Raw genomic sequence first — 19,127 nt, forward strand, 5'->3', positions numbered from 1 at the left:
GCAATCGCCCAGTCAAAGTCCAGACCTCAAAATGCTGAAGTGAAACATTAAGAGAGGTGAGCAATAAACAACAACATGCCCACAAACCTCAGTGAACTGAAACGCTGTACAGAAAAATGGGCCAAAATTCCTCCGCAATGATGTGAGAGACTGATAGTCATACCGAAACTGCTGGGACGCCCACTCCCGCAAAAGGTCCTGTTAGAAGCTACTGAAGCATGTGGGGTACACACGACTGCATAGTGCTGCAAAAACGTTCTTTTTCACATGACTGTAGCTGGGCTTTAAGTTAGTTAGATGAGCAGAATCTGCAGCTTTTTGACTAAATGTGTTTAATAAACCAACTCTTTAGTTCAAATGGGGTCATGAATATTTCTTTACACTAAATCCTTTTATAATTGCATTAGTGGTATAAATTGGATGTTTTACAGCTCTGTCTGTATAACCCTATGCATCTAGATTATTTTGGTGAAATTAATGATCACTTTCTTTGGAACCCAGTGTAACCTGGGTACTGTTTGTCACTCTAGCGTGAGTCTCAGGTTCTTGTCAGCACCATTTTTATCTTTATAAACATACATGCAAAACAGTGTAGGGCAACACAAACAGTACATTTTGAGAGTTGTACATTGCTTTAATCTGATTCCATATCCCTGTGTTTATAACATTTACTCATATTGGGATTTGCTGGATGGCATAAGGCAGTTTAAAGCATAAGGCAGAGACAAATGGCAACATACTGAAGTATCTATCCAGCTCTGAGCTACAGCTCAAGAGTTACAGAGGCTGATGAACTGCCCCCTGCTGTGTGAGTTTGGTATTAAGCCTACAGTCCAGTATGGCGGGAGGAGCTGGCAGTCTGTCACTGGGGTCACTGAGGTCACTTCAGTCGATGATGGATTTCTTGACATGAATATTCAAATGTTGAGCTCATAACAGAGGAAATGTGTCTGTAGTAACTTTGATGTTATTAGGGGAGGGTATTACTCATTACTCTTTCCTGTCTTGGCTCACAAACCACCCAGCAAAACACTTGCGAATGTCTTCGGAAACTGCGATTAAAAGGCCAACATTAACTTTACTTCTTGGCTCCACAGTGTGCTTATTTATTTATTTATTCACAATTTGGTGTCTTTCTGATTCATTTGGTTCGAACCCCACTGAGCTCCTGCAGTGGCTGTATTCCTCCTCCACAAATCACTCCCACCCAATCCTTTAGTTGCCTAAACTATGTTCTGGAGATGTGCGTAAGCAGTGGCTTGCTATTTTCAGCTGAATGAAAAGAGTCTTGGCACTTGGACTCAGGATGAAATCTGTTTTGTTCTGCTGAATTTGGCTCCCACCACATGCACAGTATCTACATGAAACAGAGTTAAAGAACTCAGTTTAATTGTGTCCTGCAGTAAAACCACCACCATCTGACTGAGAGGAATGACTTTTAGAGTAATGTTTTGTCGCCATGGGAATCTGTCATATATAACGATGGCAAAAATAAACCCATTTTGATAGAATGCATTTGTTTGATGTCTGTTGAATATGTTAATGCTAATCTTTCTGATCTTTCTGATGTAACAGGTTGATTAAAAGGTTGTCTACTCCTCCACATCAAGCATCAGCCGCTTAAACTATGAATCATTTTTAGCTCTTGTGTTTTGTAGGGAAAACCTTCCGACCCTGAATCAACAAAACATTTCCTGACTTGGTATTTTAAAGCACAAAACGACAAATACGTACGCACCATGGCTCATTTTTTTCATAGGAACATAACCATTTCCTAAAATCTACAGCTGACCTTGACACTATGAAAAGTTTTTTCAACGGCATACTCTTTTACGTGCTTATTATTATTATTTTTTTTACAAAGATCCAGGGTAACATTTTTTGAAACAGTTCAGTGCTTCATTCTCTCGCTTACACGTCATTCCTTTCATCTTTAGATACCCAAGGACTCTGTTCAAGGTCACTGTGAGCACAACAATTGCTCTGTTGTAATTAAACCTCCACTCCTGTGATAATCTCTCACAGAAGCCCGAAGTGTACAATATCCCCTGTTCAAAACAGTGAAAACTGAGTCGATTTAATATTCGCACCTCTCACGAGAGCATGCAGGACCCAAAACAAGAGGACGGGTCGGTATTGCCTGCCTCGTGGACCTGCTGTCCCTTTTTGCTCTTTTCATTAACTGCTAAATTCACTGGCTTTCAATAGGCTCTTTCAGCATGTCATGCTACACCACCACTGAGCTACAGCCACGTTGCCACCCATCTTTCTTAATGGGGACTGGAGACTGTGGAGCTGCCTTGTTGCCATGGCAGCAAGCGCTTTCACATTCTCCCCACATAGAGTGGAGCATGCATGTTGTCCTTCCAAACTGGAGCGCGCCACAGCAGAGACAGGTCTGCTCTCAGACAGGACTGAGCCAGGGTTATTTACCTCCTGCTCTGATACCAACTGCCCTCCTAATCCCACCACCCACACTCCACTTTCCATTCTCGTCATTACTTATGCATAGCATTTCCCTGTGGCTGCTCTCTCACAGAGAACTTTGCTCCAACAGGTGCTTTTTAAAATATTTTATAAAGCTTGCTTGTTATTTTTCACAAGGGTGTAGCAGTGAAGTGGAACTAGTCATTGGGGACTAGGAACTTATCTATTGTTTAGATGTTGTGAAGGAGCCTTAAAATGAAATAAAAAGTCTGGGTTTTAACTGCATTTTCCCCATCTTAGTAAAGATAATGTTAAGAATAATACATCAGTCCCCCAGGGTGTTCCTGGCATTATACACCTTGTATCTGTTGCTTGTTTTGATTGTTATTTCCTGTCCATCAGTCCACCAAGGAATCTGTTCAATCTGGGAACACAACAGCTGTATTGTAATTAAACCTGCATAGGGACATGTGCATGTTTAAAGCCAACTTTTTCATGTAAAACTAATGAAGCCTTAAAATACTGACAAAAAATTTATAAAAGGCTGGCATAGAAAATATGGGTAAAATAAAATATTGTTTTTTTTGCAAACCTCCTTATAACACAGTAATAGTGGGTTTCTTAACTGTGGTTTCTCGAGTTTCTGAAAGTAGAATGGGAGGCAGATCTTTCAGCTTTCATGCACCTTTTCTGTGCAACCAGCTCCCAGTTTACACTGGGGAGACAGACAACATCTCTATTTGTAAGATTAGGTTTAAAACTTCGCTTTTTGATGAGTCAGGACTGGATGACATGACCTTGAACTGTAGTTTAGTTATGCTGCAATCAGCTCAGGCTGCTGGGGACTTTCCATGATGCACTGACCCTTTCTTCTCCACCCCCTCTTTTCACCACCCACATAATTTACTGCTGCTTGCTATAAAGTTTTGTCTTCTCTCTCATGTTTTTGTTCTGTCCCCATTTCGCCGGTCCCGGCAGATGGCTAGCTGCCTTCCCCCCGACGCTGGCTCTACCAGAGGTTATACTTCCTGTCAAAAGGGAGTTTTCCCTTCCCACGATCACTAAGTGCTTGCTCATAGGGGATTTTATGATTATTTTCCCTCTGACAATTTTTTTATGTGTCTTTTACCTTGCAGTACAAAGCAAGATGATGTTGTAAATCGACGCTATATAAATAAAACTATAATTTCATAATTCATAATTTTTTGATGGGAGATTTTTGGCTAAATATTTATTGCATTATGTCAGTGCTGTTTTAGCTCTCTGGTTTGTCTGAGTGTGACTTATTGTGTGGAACACCTATACCTGCTGAGCTCTTTGGACAGATGTTCTGGGTAACATTTTGAGAAACGATAAATGACCTAATGGCTACAAAAACAACTCACTATGGAAAAACAAACAAACAAACAAACAAAAATACATTTCGTTTCCCAAATCATGTGACCATTTGCATCGTGCAGGCTTCCCCTTAGTTGTGTGTAGTAGAAGCGCTTTTGCATGTCTGGACATGCCTTCCGCAGTAGTGGATGCTCACTTATGCCCGGTAAGTGGTGTGGATGCAGGACAAAATGCGGGTAATGATGCTTGGATAATTGTTTCTTCGACACCCACCAGGTTCAAGGTAGGCCTAATATGATGCATCTCTTTAAATTTAAAGCTCAACCTTGAAAGAGTTGCCCCAGAACTTAAATTGGTACTTGGACATGTTTAGCTTTGGAGTGAAGGTCACACAGCGTTATTGCCCACAGCAAGTGGGACCCACTTGAGTTTTCACGTTTTTTTTTTTCCCTCGCTGAAAACTACTGAGTGCGTGAGTAGGAGAGAGCGTAGGCTCAATGTATAGGAACATGTGTGTGTTTACAAATGAAAGGGTACGTTGTTGATTTTGTTAGAACGATGATATGCTGCTGCTAAAATCACTATCTATTACTAGTGCAAGTACTCCAGGACTAGTACTGTCGCTACTGCACTACTACAGTGTAAACATTTGGTTTCATGCACTCACTCTCATTATGTGTGCACCATACAGAGAAATGTTGCTTAGACTATGCAGCTAGGCTAGCAAAACAAACCTATCAGGTTGGACCACAATAATCAGCATCCGATATTATTCAGTGTCTGTGAAGATGTCAACAAGGACTCAATATTCTGATCTGTGGTGAAAGCTTTCCCGACATACTAATGCAAGGAAGCCTTTGATCGAGATACAAACAGCCAGACACATTTGAAAGCTCTGTCTTTATGCGACTTCACGCTTGATTTGATCTCCTCTATACACTGCACATTTATTTCACCCCATGCAACTTAAGCTGGATTTGTGAATTCTCGGAAGGCAGCGTGTCAGATCACTTGTCTGACATTAATTCTGACCTTCAGTTTACAGTGAGCCGTTTTATGGCAGTGCAAACCTCTGTTTGTTGTTGATGCCTGTTTCACAGTGGGTTTTTTTTGTTTGTTTGTTTGTTTGTTTTTTGCCATGCTGCTTTCGGTTCCCTTTCTGTGGGGATAGTGTAGGTCCTGAGGTTTACATTGGCTTGGCAGCGTCTTGGTAGTAATATCAGTCATTGTAGGAGGATGAGGCTGTACCCCTTTGGCAAGAGAGACACACTGCAAGTTTATTTTCTTTTTCTCTCAGGTTCAACAGCTGGAAAAACACAGCTTCAGTTTGTGCATTTGGCATGTGCTTCTGCATGCTTGTGGTCATTTGTATCTCTGTCTTCCAGCTCGCTGAAGCTTCTGGCAATATATCAAGGTCTAATGTCTACATGGAAAAGTATGCATTTATGGTTTCACCCGTGCAACACAAAAATGACAACTTTATACATATATATATTCATAGGTCCCACATCCTTTTCCTGCAACACTGGGATTGCAAATATCTGTAACACTGGGATTACATTTGCAGTAGCATTCCAACAGTTCCCTATTCTCATCGGTTGTGATGCCTTCTTGTTCCACTAGCTCACTTCTCATCAGAATGTCCTGGTTCCTTAACACATGCAGCTGTGTTCAGTCATATTCTTCTTGATTGTACCGAGGTAGACTTGGGGGGCCTTGCCAGATGCCACAAGCCCTGGTTAGGATTTGAACTCCTGACCTAAAATCAAGTGACGCCCTATGAGGAAGCACTTGGTGACAGTGGGAAGAAAAAACTCCCTTTTAACCTCCAGCAGAATCGGGCTCAGAGAGGGGCAGCCATCTGCCACCATTGGTTCTGTATAAGGGGAAGAAGAGAGGAGAGAAGATACACTGTGGAAGAGAGCCAGAGATGAGTAATAACTAATGATGAAAGAGTGGTGTGTAAAAACACAATGTGCGAAAAAACGTGAGTGAAAAAGAGACATTCAGTGTATCATAGGAAGCCCTTGCAGGCCAAGGCCTATTGCAGCCTAAGTAAGGGAGAATTCAGGGTCACCTGATCCAGCCCTAACTATAACATTATATATATAATTTTGTGATTTTGCCTGTGTAATACTGGGCTTATTGATGCAGTAGAAATGATTTGCTGTATTCTATAGCCTGTTTTTTCCCCCTCATTTAGCATCCTCTAAGAGCCTCCCCTGCTTGCCTCACCTGCAGAAGCCTAGGAAGCTGACTGGTCTGGTGCTGAGTGCCTCCTTGTCTTTCTGTTGTGAACTGCATAGGATACACAGGAAGCCTTGAGGAGGGCCCTGGTGCCAACTGGCCCTCCCTGCCTGCACCAAGGGAAATATCTTTGGGGAGTCCTGGGGAGACCTATGGTGGGTGTACTCTGAGCCATTTTGCAGCTGAATAGAGGCTGAGAAAGTAAACTGTAGACCAGCTCATAGGGCAGATTAGGAGATTTGGCTCTACAAGAGGAAAAATGCATATGAAAATGAAAATGTGCAAGGCGGAGCATTAACAAAGCTTTAGTGTACTGAGCACCACAATCCTCTGCTGGTTTGTGTGTGTCTGCATGTATGTTTGCAACATTAATATCCCACGGTTGTTCTCATCCATGCAGTATCTGCCTGTGCAAACCCTTTCTGAATCTCCATCTCTCCCTCCCTCGCCCTCCGTCTGTTGCGCCCTCCCCCTCCCTGCTCTCACTCTCTCTCTGTGTGAGCGTAGTCTGGGCGCTGAGCCAAGTAGAGTGTGTTTTTTTGAATGAATACCTGATGCGGCTGATGAGGCTGGCTGGGGGAGGAGCTGTGTCAGTGGAGTACTGCGAGAGAAAGAAAGAGGAGGGAGGGAGAGGGAGAGAGGCAGAAACACACACTGAGTGAGAGAGAGAGAAAGCGAGAGAGAGAGAGAAGCAACCAAGCAGAGAGGGAGCTGGCGGTCTGGTGGCCTTGCATAACACACGTTAGAGCAGCCTTGCACGTAGGTCTTGGTGTGAGCTCTAGAAGTGGGGAACTTCCTTTACCGTCAGCTCGTTGCAGGGGCAGCATACCCTCCAAAAACCGGAATTCAGAGGCAGAGACAGAGAGAGAGGGAACGAGAAGGAGGCAGAACAGGAGCAGCTTTACAGCACAGGCTCCAGGAGAGGAGAGCAGCACAAAGGAGAGAAACGGGAAGAGGAGTCCTACTAGGAAACACGTCTCTAACACAGACGCACACGCGCTGACAGGCAGGAAGAATCCTCGGACATGCTCTGCAAGCAGTGGCTGTGGTGAGACTGGTGAGCTATTCTTAGTACTTTAAACAGAGGAGAGGAGGAGGAGGGAGGAGGAGGAGGGGGGGTCTCTCTTTTCTTCTTGATTTGTGGCATAGTAGTATTTTCTGCCCTGCTACTACACTCATGCGCTCTCACTGTCATCCTTAAGCCCCCCAGAGGCTACAGCTACAGCCACAGCATCAGTCCCACTGATCTGACCACAGTCACAACCAGCCGCTGGGACTGAACAGCAGTGACCACGCTCGTTTGCAGGGGTTCTCGCTGAGAAGGGGATGCATGTATGCATGCACCCGTCTGTTGTGTGTCAAGCCGTGATGCAGAACTCTGGAGTCATTGTGAAGACAAACAGCCTGAACCCCAGTGCCTGTTCTTACTGTCTGCTTTAGTCTGCCACACAGTTAAGTCCGCCTCTTAAAGGCACAGGCGGCACTGTTGTACAGAGAAGCGGACAGTAAAATGGCTCTTTTGAATATTAGAAAAAGCAGTACGCTGTATTGATTTTTTCCCCTGTGCTTGAAGCAGCAGTAGGTGAAGTGAGGTCCTATTTGCGTGCAGCAAATCATAAAACCGAGGCACACATTGTCTTCCACAATACCTCCCCCTTCTGTTTCATGCCAGAGCTCAGATTGATAATGATGTTTTTGTTTTCTATATATAGCCATTTGCTGTGCAGGGTATTCACTAACTGTCTGTGTCTGCTCTAGCAGGTGAGCCATGATGTATAGTCTTGACAACAGGTTCATCACCCCGGGGTCATTGCACTAGCTTTCTGTGTAAATATTTGCCTAGATCTAAAAGATATTGTCATCAAATAACGTCAGTGCCTCTCTGCATAATCTGACTCCAGAGTAATGCTGCTGCTATGAAGCTGTGATCAATGCAAGGAGTAAATAGTAGGTCTGGGAGAAGACTCGGAGCTCTGGCGGAGGAAGTTAAGAGGCGGGGGGACTGGAAGAGCTGGCAACTGCTGCATAAGAGAGGAGATGTAAGTCTGCTCGGGGGGGCCTCTCACCTGGAGACAGCACACAGAAGAGGCTGAATGAAATCACCTCATCCGGACACACACCGCTGCACAAACCTATTTCTGTGGTTTATGTAGCTTTTTGTGAGTGTGTGTGGGAGTATGAAAAAAAAGGGAAAGGGTGGCTCCATCACTCAGTCTGAGCTGAAAAGCATCAGTGTGATGAGTGGAACAGAGACAGTTCTGTCCACCCTCTCTCTCTCCCTCTCTGTTGTCATCCCTCCATGCATGTCTTAAAGGTGTCAGTCCCGGTCCGGGAGACTGACTCGGGGATCCCGTGCTGCGTGGCTCGGTGTGACACTCACATCTTGAAAGCTCGCCTTTGTTCTCCATAGTATCGCGTAGGCCTTATGTTTGTTGGTGTCAGTGTTCTAATAATAGGCTGACGGTGGAAAATCTAGAGAGGTTTTGGCTGCTGAGCCGTATGCGCGTGTGTGTATGTGTAACTGTGTGTAGCGAGTACTGTGTCCAGGAAAGGAGAGACAGCTTCCTGATTTAGTCTGTTGACACTGATGGTGTGTTTTTGTGGCGTTTGAGAATCAAAGCATGCTGGCTTTGTCTTCCAGTGCTGCTGTGATGATAGGAGGTCCTTGTGCTTCAGATGTGATGTCATTACGGTGTTGACACGGTGTTGCTGAGGTGGGGTTGTTGCCACCGAGCGATGCCGCACAGTGTCTCTCAGACTATAGCGGCGGCTGCGTCGCCGATCGGGGATCTCTCAGCGAGGTGGGGGCAATGGCGCTCTGATGCTGCAGGCGCTGCTCAATGTGGGTCAGGAGAAGCAGCGTTCTCTGTCTCCTTCTCATTCCCTATTATTCCTCCTTCTTCCCAATTCCTAATCTTCTTTTGTCTCTCCCCTCGCTCCCTCGCCTCCTTCCACATCCTGTCGTTTTGCATTGCATTTCTCCTTCTCCTCCCCCTCATTCTCCTTCTTTCTTTTTCTGCTTCTGTTTCTATCTCTGCTGTTTTCCCCCTTTGTTACATCTGGTGGCTCTACTTGTCTGCAAGGCTAGATAAATTGCACAGGGGTTGTTGCTGCTTTTTGAGACAGTGACCTTGCCAAAGCTGGTGTCAGGGGTAGATGTGTTTGAGTAAAAAAGGACCAAGATCGTCTTCTGTGCATTCCCCCCCCCCCCCCCCCTTTTTTTTTTCTTCCTTCTGTTTTTATGTAACATGTCTGTGGTTGCCTGCTGTAGTAAACCTCGGCCGTAAGATGAAAATACACTTTAGCATTTTCCAATAGTGGAGCTTCTATGAAAGGAATGGAGGAAGAGAAAATGAATGGATGGATGGATGTGTGTGTCATATAGTCCATTTCAGTCATTCCTCTGGCTAATGAACAACTCAGAGTCTTTTGCACTGACCCAGAGATAAGCCTGAAGGAAAAAAAAAAAACAGTCTCTCAGTAAAAGAAATAAAAGAAACACAAAATATGAGCCAAAATACTGCATGTTATTGTTGTTTGAATTTATGGAATTTGCATTTCCCTCTATGTGCATGTTTTACAGATATCATATCTGCGAGTACAGATGCCTGAATCTAAACTGAACCTTCCACTAGCTACTAACTAACCGCCCCCCTACACATCAAACTTTCCTCCCTATTCCTGTGAATAAACACATTGTTTCACTTCTCATTTAACTCAGCTTTCACTCTGCCTCTTGCTAAACCGGACTGTTACCAAACTCATTCATTGTTTGTTTTCCGTCCTGTATTGCATTGAACTTTAATACACTTTATAAATAAGGTATAGATGAAAAAAAAAATCAAGGCTCTTGCAGAATCTAATACAAATCTAATACAATCAGATTTCAAATGGTTGAAATCTTGTGTGCATATTGTTTTCGCTTCATTTTCTGAAGTACTCATGATGCCAAGGTCTTAGACTCTTAAAGTAAAGACAAAAACATATGGTCCTCTGGGGCTGTTTCTCTGTGTGCTGCTATCCCTTCACTCTGCCCTGCTTTCTTACACTAGACCCTGGAGCAAGATAACAGCCAATAGCAGTGCACATGAGACTGCACACAGACACGAAAACACGGCAGTTCTGAAAACTCCTGCTTGGTGAAAACATGAGAAACCTTTTCCACATTATGCAAATGATGACACACAGCATTGCACTGTATTTTCCTGTGTATTGCTCGTGGAAAGGCAGGCTGAGGGCTGAACTATGACTGACGAGTCTTTGTAGATCCTTGCAGATAGTATTTGGAGTCTACTCACAGAGCGTCGTGTAGCCTACACAGACTGCACTACATAGACTGACACAAATTACCTGCAATGCTTACACCAGCTACCACCTAGTGGCAAAACATGGAGCAGCAGCTTCGCAAACATGGAAGCAAGGGGGAAGTGGTTTTGTTTTTCTTGTTTCCACCTCTGCAGAGCATTTTGAAAATATGTTTAATAATCGCTGCCTGACTGGGATATTTCTACAGTGCCATTAGACTAATGAGATTTAATTCTAATTTCAGTTTATTTGTTTAGCACAAATGCTGACGTTAGCTTCTCTCTGCCTTCAGATTCCCATTGACATTGTGGAAGAGGCGGATCGATCAGAGATGATTCCTCATGAAGTCTTTGGGGCTCATTTTGTGAGCAGGAATGGCTCCCTCTTCTCCGGTGTGAGACCCTGAACAGTGAAAACAAACAACAGAGGCAGAGTCACCAAGCCCAGAGAGGCTGGCCCTGCATATAACCACTGAGGGGAGGTGAGACAGAGAGAAAGTAGCCTCAGAGGGACCTAGAAGCAGTGCCAGGGAATATTAAAACTGCAGCGGCACAATGAAATCTAACCAAGAGCGAAGCAATGGATGCCTTCCTCCTAAGAAGCGCGAGATCCTGGCTATGGAGCAGAGGCCAGTGGTAGTAGCAACAGCAACACCACCTGCTGCAGTTGCGTCTGATAGTCCCCACACAGAAAACCTAGCATGGCTGGCCAGTGTAGCCAGTGAACGCTGCAAATCCAGGGAAGTAGAAAGCCCTAGATGTCCCGTCTCCTCTGCTTCCTCCTCTTCTCCCTCTACTTCTATTCCTTCTTCAGCCACACCTATATCTGCCCTGCCCTTGGCCTCTCTGCCTGCAGTTTACCCCGCAGCCCTACCCCAGCAAGCTGGAACAATCCAGTTTGCTCAACTGGGACCTAATGTTCAGTTCATCAGCTCTGGGCCCTATGCAGGATACATATCCTCTCATATTATTTCAACAAATGCTAATACTGTGCAAAACAGCTCGACCATAGTCGGACAGCGTCCCCAGCTGGATGGTTACACCACTGCCCTTATCTCGCCCAACACCAAAGGGGAGCAGCAGTTTCAAATAGGCCTCTCCCCCACTGAACTGGCCCCTGTGTCACTCCCAAGCTCTCCTCAAGTCACCAGCCAGTACATCCACCTGGACAGCAGAGCACCTCTGACTGTCAGCGGAAATGCCGTCGCCTCACCTACGGCCCAACTTCAGCTCCACCCTCACACAGCCGTCCTCCCCCAGACGCTTACCCTTGCTCCTTCCCAGCTTGTGGTCCAGTATGCAGATGGTTCTGCTGGAAAGAAACCAGAAGGGCACGCTAAGGCTGTGCTGAATGGGGAAGTGGAGGCAGCCAAACAGGCAAAAGCCACTAGTCAGCCAGCAAACCATCAGCAGGTGCAGAGTTATGAGGCCAGACATATCCTCCTACCTGCTGACTATGGCCAAAACCCTGCAGGACTCCAGACCTCTTTGGTGCTTGTGGCCCAGCCAAACCATGGAGTTGAGCACGAAACTGGCTCAAATAAGATCTCTTTAGTTCAGACTGAGAAAGGAGGGATTTGCTTGGGAAAGCCAGTGTCCAGACCTTCGTCTTTTGCCTCCTTTTCTTCGTCAGAAGTGGTGAAGTCTGTTGCTCCACATACTGTCATCCAGACCACTCTACCCCCTGACGAGATGCCAGCCAGTCTCTACTCCTCCACACAGGCACCGATCATTGGCTATATCACAAGTGCAAACCAGCATACTGTCAGCTACCATGCAGCACTGCCTCCGCACCTGGTCATCCCGAGTGGCCAATCCCTTCTCATTCCAGTCAGCAGTTCCAATAACTGCACAGAAATGGAGGTTAGTCGTACTGTAAGTGGCCTCACCGCCACTACTACCCCTCAGATATCCACCGCCATGCCTCATGCCTATCTGGCCACAGCCCTGTCCAAGTGTGAGGCACTAGGGCCAGATGGAAATCAACCACCCAACGCAGTTGCACAGGCTCCAGCATTGTCAGTACTGCCTTCAAACCCGATTCCTGCAGTGGTGGCTACTCCCTCCCCGACTCCCACTCCGGTTCCCGCTTCTGTCCCTGCTGCCATCCAGGCCTCCCCCTCGGTTTCCGCTTCCTCCTCTCCTGTGGCGCTTCCTCCCTTCTTCATGCGGGGCTCCATCATCCAGCTGGCTGATGGAGAGCTGAAGCGTGTGGAGGACCTCAAGACAGAGGACTTCATCCAAAGCGCTGAGATTAGCAGCGAGCTCAAGATTGACTCCAGCACCGTGGAGCGTATTGACAGTGGTCAAAGTCCTAATGCTGTGGTTATACAGTTTTCTGTAGGAGAGCTCAAAGCCCAGGTAAATGATGTCACATTCATTTTATTGTTTATTTTTTAAGAGTCTTTGCAATCTCTAGTCTTTGGCACCCCCTGGTGAAAATCTCAAAAGATACATTGGCAGCAAAAATCTGTATTGCTTCCAAACGATGAAATCATGAAATCGTTGACAGCATTTCTGTAACAACCCACTTTTGCTTAAAGCAGCAAAGTACTTTAAGCTGCAGTGTTTCAAAATTTATCCATAATTTAGAAATGAGGAAATTAAAAACACTCTTCCTGCTGCGCATCTTTATTTTCCAATCCTCTAACTCGCTGTTTTAGAACAGATGCTAAAAATAGATTTTACACAACACAGCACTATGTTTGAAAGGCTAAAAGTCATTACTTTTATAGATGGGTGAATCTGGGCATGTTACAGTTGTTTTAAAAGCCATATGGACTTCAGCCCGACTGATTCTAGAGTATTAAGGTCAACGAATGTCACCAGAGCTAAAATAAATAAATAAAATCTGACAGAGAAATCCATTCTCAAGTGGAATATGTATATATATATATGTATATATATATGTGTGTGTGTATATATATATATATATATATATATATATATATATATATATGTATATGTATGTATATATATATACATATATATATATATATATATATATATATATATATATATATATATATATATATATTTATAAAGTCACTGCTGCTCAGATTTTGACACTTCAAAAAAAACAAACAATCACTTTTTATTTCAGTCAATTCAGTTCAAATCACAACAACAGTCACCTCAAAGGTGCTTTAGATCTGTGAGCAAGCACTTGGGTACAGTGGGAAAGAAAAACTCCCTTTTAATAGGAAGAACTATCCAGCAGAACCAGACTCATGGAGGGCCTGCCATCTGCCTCGACTGGCTGTGGGAAAAAAAAGCAGACAAGCGAATCATACAGTACATGTGGCATCACTCTACTCTTTTCAGTTGTTCATTAAGTATGGATTTATGTTAAATATGTTATAGAGTGAACAGCTGATGTTTATGCATCATTAACACACACTAAACACAACTTTGTCATCTTTCATTACCGAAGCAAATCTACCAATGCCGTTGGCTTAGGCAATCAAGCATTTGTTTTTCAGTTGTTTTTTAATTGTTTTTTAATTGTAAGGTAAGCATTTCAACTCCAGGTCCCTATGACTCCATTTTTTTCCAGTTTCTTTTGCCTTTGTCTCTTTCTTAAGTGAATTATTTGCTGTTCTTGGGGCTCACTTCAATCCAGCTGGCCCAGTAAGCAGTGACAGTTTGACAGTGAGCTACCATCCACCTTACGGGGACCCTGACACTGAAGCAAAAATAGAATCCACTCACTTTAAACTATTTTTTTGGGTGCTTTTTCTACTTTTCTTTTATTATTAACATATGTATTTGGCTTATGATGGTTTTTGTTTTCCTGTGGTGGACTAGCGACCTGTCCGAGGTGTGCCCCACCTCTCATCCCAGGACAGAAAAAATAGACTCCAGTCCCCTTGCAACTTTAAGTTGGATAAGCAGTTCAGAATATAGATGGATCATTGAGGTGGATGAATAGATGGTTAAATGTTTTCTGTGTGTCTTTTGCAGAAATCTGACTGACTCTGTTGTGCTTGTTCTCCTGTCCAGGTGTGTGTGGAGGTGCTGGTGGAGTATCCTTTCTTTGTCTTTGGCCAGGGCTGGTCATCATGCTGCCCTGACCGGACCACACAGTTGTTTGAGCTGTCCTGTGCTAAACTCTGTGTGGGGGATGTGTGTGTGTCGCTGACCCTCCGTGGCATGAGGAATGGTTCTCTAACAGACAGCTCAGCTTTGGGGAAAAAGCTAAAGCCTGGCCACCTCTCTGACTCCTGTCACAACATGGATCCCAATCTAAGGAACAGTATGAGTGCAAACTCTGTGGGCAGTAACAACGGTCTTCTCATGAAGGCTTCCAATGGAGACAGACTGGAGAGGCAGCAGGCCACTGGTCCGGGACCAGGAGTAGAGCTACCAGCAGGATTGGGAATACTTCCAGGACAGGCAGAAGGGATCTACAGAGCTGGACCTGTGCTGGCAATCTCTGGGACTGGAGACATAAGACAGGAATCAGTGAAAACAGACATGTCTACTCTGTCTAAACAACAATGCAGTGAGACAGAGAGACCTGCAGTCCGCAAGAGACGCTGGTCAGCACCGGAGCGAGACCAGACTGAGAGAGCTGAGGACGAGCCTCCCGTGACTCTGCCCAAACCTTCCTTCCTCCCTCACGAGGTCAAAATCAGCATAGAGGGCCATTCACGTACAGGGAGTGAAAGATGCTTGAACAAAAGAGTAGACTGTTGAGAGAATTTTAAACACCTGCAAGATGCGTTGTGTTTAGTCCCCACCCCCAACCTCCTTCTTGTTTCTCTCTATCCAGACTACTGTAATATAAGACTAAGTTTACGCAGTATTTACATCTTTTCTTTTCTTTCATACAAGTCTGATACATATAATTAAGGACAGCGGAGTACCTTCATAAGTGGTATCACACACAAGATCAGTGCAATCAATGCTGAAAGCAAAAATGAATGCAGAGTGAATGTTGAGTACGAATGGCTGGCACACATCTGAGAGTCATTTGGTTTGCGTGTCACATATCATAAGCTGGCTCTCCGTTGGAGATGGACTTTAAACATGGTGGATGCAGGTCAGTTAACCATTTAACAAGAGCGAGCACAAACCCTGATGTCAGTGTTTAGAAAGTTTGGTTGTGATTCACTGTTAATTTGGTGTGTTGTGTTGCAAGGGAGTCGAAGAGAGACCTTCTGATGTTTTGATGAGAACGCTCAGTCATAACAATGATAAACTCGGAGTTTTAGTTTTTTTTCCTTTTCATGCCGTTACAAATCCATATGCTACTGCAGGTGGCCTTGTCTGTGTATGTGTGTGTGCGTCACTGAGTGTTTGTGCCTGAGCGTTGGTCTCTGTGTGTGTGATTTTTTTTCCATGTCTGTTAAACAGACCACAGGATTAAAGCGTACATGTTGCTGGAAGCTATGCGCTCAGTTGTTAACCTGTAAATCAAGACTGATAAGGCCTGAATGTAAACCACTCAGTCTGTCCTCAGTACTGACTCGCGTTTGCCACGCCACTCACAAGATAAGGTGACGGCAGCTGCACGTAGATGCATTCCTCTGGTAAAGTTCCTTTGTTGACTTTGCCTCAACACCTTGACCTTGAGTTTTAGTCTCATACTCCCTTTCAGCAATTGCGTGCTTCACTAAATTACATCTGTCGTTAGCTGTGGCTGCTGTGTACAGTGTTTCAGATCCATACAAACAGAGATAATTCAAGTTTCAGCTAATTCCTGTATGGATTGAGCCCTAATACTGCAATGCAAAACCTAGCTGGCTAACTGCATTAACTAATGAGGCACCCGGAAGACACAGAGCAACATTCATTTGGAGTGTTTTTCAGACAGCCAGGAAGACGTTAAGTCCACTTTATCATACTTTTTAGTTTTTTTTGTAACCACTTCCTGGAGAGTATATCTGGCGCTTGCTAATCTCTGCATCACCAGCTAGTTGCTGAGATGCTTGTCTGCTGTTTGGTGCTGGACGAGTACAAGCTAACTGAAATCAGCTGCCAGTAAGAGTGTAGAGAGTATGTTGCAGGCCACAACTGCACAATATTAAACTGAACGATGCTGAACAGCTCTGTGGCTCTCTTATTATTGCAGTGAGCTTGCTTTCATTACAGAATCTATGGCCTTAGATCTATAGTATGTATGTAGTTCACAGCAGCACATGGTTCTTTGGGTTTTTCTGTTAAAAACCTTAAAGGCGGTGTGCCTTTCTTAAGCCCATACATGTATTTCAGAGCACTGCTGTTCCGATTAAAACAGCAAACTTTACTTTCTGACAGTAGATTAGTGGACATGTTATTTCTTTCCTAAAGAAATATCCTACAATTCATACTCAGGAACAATATATGTCTGTGTGTGTGTAAGCAGCCAGTGTATGCTGTGTGTGTGAGTGTGTGTACATGTAGGCCTGAAACAATGTTGTGTATGTCCACAGTCATGTGTACATGTGTGTTTTGACAGCAGCACTTTGATGAAGCGTCCGAATGGAGTGTGGTGGTGGTGTCCCTCCTACTCAGCTACTATGAGATATTATGAGAATAACTGACTGTTTTTCATCACATCACATGTCCTAAAGGTTTATCACTGAGAGAGAGAAAAAGCATTATATAGCGGAGCAGGGAATGTAAACACACATTGGGTAAACTTTATTTTTGATGATTTATAGAGCTACTATTCAGAGAAAGAAAGAGAGAAATGCAGAGTTAACTAGCCAGCTAGTGTTGATCATGTACAGTGCATTGTAATCTAGAAAGTGTACAGTGTGTATTTAACCCTTTGTAGCCTATGTACTGTATGTGCCACGGCACCTCCTTCTTCAATCATTCCATTAATGCACCAAAACCAAGTGGTCCTATCGTTTCCGTCACTTCTGGTATTGATCAAATGTCAATGAATGTGCTATACCTCTTCATAATTAGGGCCTCCTCAGACGTAGTTTGATTTGCACACTGCAACGTTACAGTATGTGTGAATATGGACTGCAGTTTCTCATAATAGCCATTGAACTCCTAAAAGGTGTTTATTGTAAACCCAAGTAACCAGACTGTTCTGTTTGTGTTTGACTGCTCAGGCTAAACACTGCCCAGTGACTGTTCTCCAAAGCTACATGGTCTTATATCCTACTCACTGTTACAAAGCAGAGCTCCTGTTTGATCCATTTCTTTTTCCTAGCCTGGCCCATGTTTGTATTTTCCTAAAGCAAATTATTTTTAACTGTAAGGACTCCATGACACAGGAAAAACATATTTGAAATGTCAAGTTAATGTTTAAAGGAAAAAAGTTTTTTTTTTTTTACTTTTTCTTATTGTCAACAAATCTCTTCGCTGCCCCCTGTCTGTGGCATCAAACTATACTCATTCCTACTGAATAGTTGGTGTTAAAGCTAAATCATAGTTTATATTTCATTGGACATAAATTAGGAACTGAACCATATGGACAAAAGTACCAGACCACTGCACATTGGACCTACAGGAACTGCTCGGCCACGGAAACCCATGCTATGAAGCTCCACTTTTGAATGTTAGTCATGATATGCTTTGATTATGAATCTTCATGTTTTTTTCACGTGTTTTTGTTGACAATAAGAGAAACATGTTACCAGTCTTAACGTTCAAAGCCCTGCAGAGTCACGCAGTTATTGTTGGTAGTCAGTCCTCTACTCAGCTGTGCGTGCTGTGAATTAAATGGTGTGTATTAATAAAGGTAAATAAAGGTGGACATCATCACACTAACGGGGGCAGAGTTTGTACTTGAAAGGTTGGTCTGCAATTGTAACCACACGTGTAAGCGCTTTACTGCAAGTTCAAGACCTTTGGTTTCCCCCCACAGCAGCCATTATGACGCAAAATGATACGTAAACGCAGAAATCACATGAATTATAACGCCGCACCTAAACATATGGTTCATTAATGTCAATAATAACTCCTGCGTTTTCCAGCTAATTCATGCCAGAATGGCTGCTGTGAAGTAGGTCTATATCACACTGTTGGAAGGGTTTAGTAATAATATAGATCCAACCCCTTTAACTCTAATTTATATTCTAAAGATGGGCCCCTTAGAATATGTAATTTTCACAGCTGTTCTGTACAATGTTGAATATGGCATATAGGTGCTGCATTGTGGTGATCTATGGAATTGCACTTTGACATATGGGTGTGTGTGTGTGCGTGTGTGTGTGCGTGGGGAAGGGTGAAAGCGTAACTGATAAACACAAGTAATGTACAGCATGTCTGGGAGGAATTGTACGCTACCTGTACAACATCTCAGCGATTTGTAAATAGCCAAAGTCTTCCATTCTAACGTTGGTATGACCTTGTTGCCAGTGGAGAGGAAAAACACTGATCCCCATGTACAGACCTTTAAAGTGACATTTTATTTCTATAAATACTTCATCATTTATTTGACAAGGATACAAGATACCGCTTCACCTAAGATATTTTCTTTTTGCACCAGCTCAAAAACCCAGGAAATAACGGGAGTCAAAGACTAAAAAAAAAAAAAAAAAAAAAAAATTTTGTAATTTGGGTCTGTTTGGATAAATCTTAGCTAAGATAGAGTATGTCCTATATGCGTACATTATGTAGTAAGTATCAATAATGTTCCTTTATTTTGATGGTGTTGATATTTGCTAGTCAGAAAACTGTTAAATCTTTACTCCAAATGTTTGATTTTACATTTGATCAAATATATTCAAAGAAATAAAGAGATGATAAAGAATAAATGCAGCACGTGTCTTTTCATGTTTCCTTTCCACAAGATGTCCTTGCTTACCGTATTGTAAGGGTGAAGGTGGGGAGGGGGTGTTTTTGTGTTTGTGAGTGACAGAGGTA

General features: G+C 43.6%; 1 protein-coding gene across 5 annotated transcripts; it reads left to right on the top strand.

Annotated features, from left to right (window-relative positions):
- Positions 1-5,899: 5,899 nt before the first annotated feature.
- Positions 5,900-19,018, top strand: LOC146508195 (ataxin-1-like). 5 transcript variants are annotated; one of them, XM_085176127.1, is made up of 4 exons: positions 5,900-7,069; positions 7,215-8,051; positions 10,610-12,677; positions 14,319-19,018. In XM_085176127.1, the coding sequence occupies exons 3-4, from the start codon at positions 10,872-10,874 to the stop codon at positions 15,012-15,014; spliced, it is 2,502 nt and encodes an 833-aa protein (XP_085032253.1). In that variant the 5' UTR covers positions 5,900-7,069; positions 7,215-8,051; positions 10,610-10,871; the 3' UTR covers positions 15,015-19,018. The 5 variants fall into 5 exon arrangements, with proteins under 5 accessions (XP_085032253.1, XP_085032255.1, XP_085032251.1 ...); XM_085176129.1 differs by having other exon boundaries at positions 7,914-8,051; XM_085176125.1 differs by lacking the exon at positions 7,215-8,051.
- Positions 19,019-19,127: the final 109 nt, after the last annotated feature.

Source organism: Neolamprologus multifasciatus, chromosome 11 (genome assembly GCF_963576455.1).
Source record: "Neolamprologus multifasciatus chromosome 11, fNeoMul1.2, whole genome shotgun sequence".
NCBI lineage: Eukaryota > Metazoa > Chordata > Actinopteri > Cichliformes > Cichlidae > Neolamprologus > Neolamprologus multifasciatus.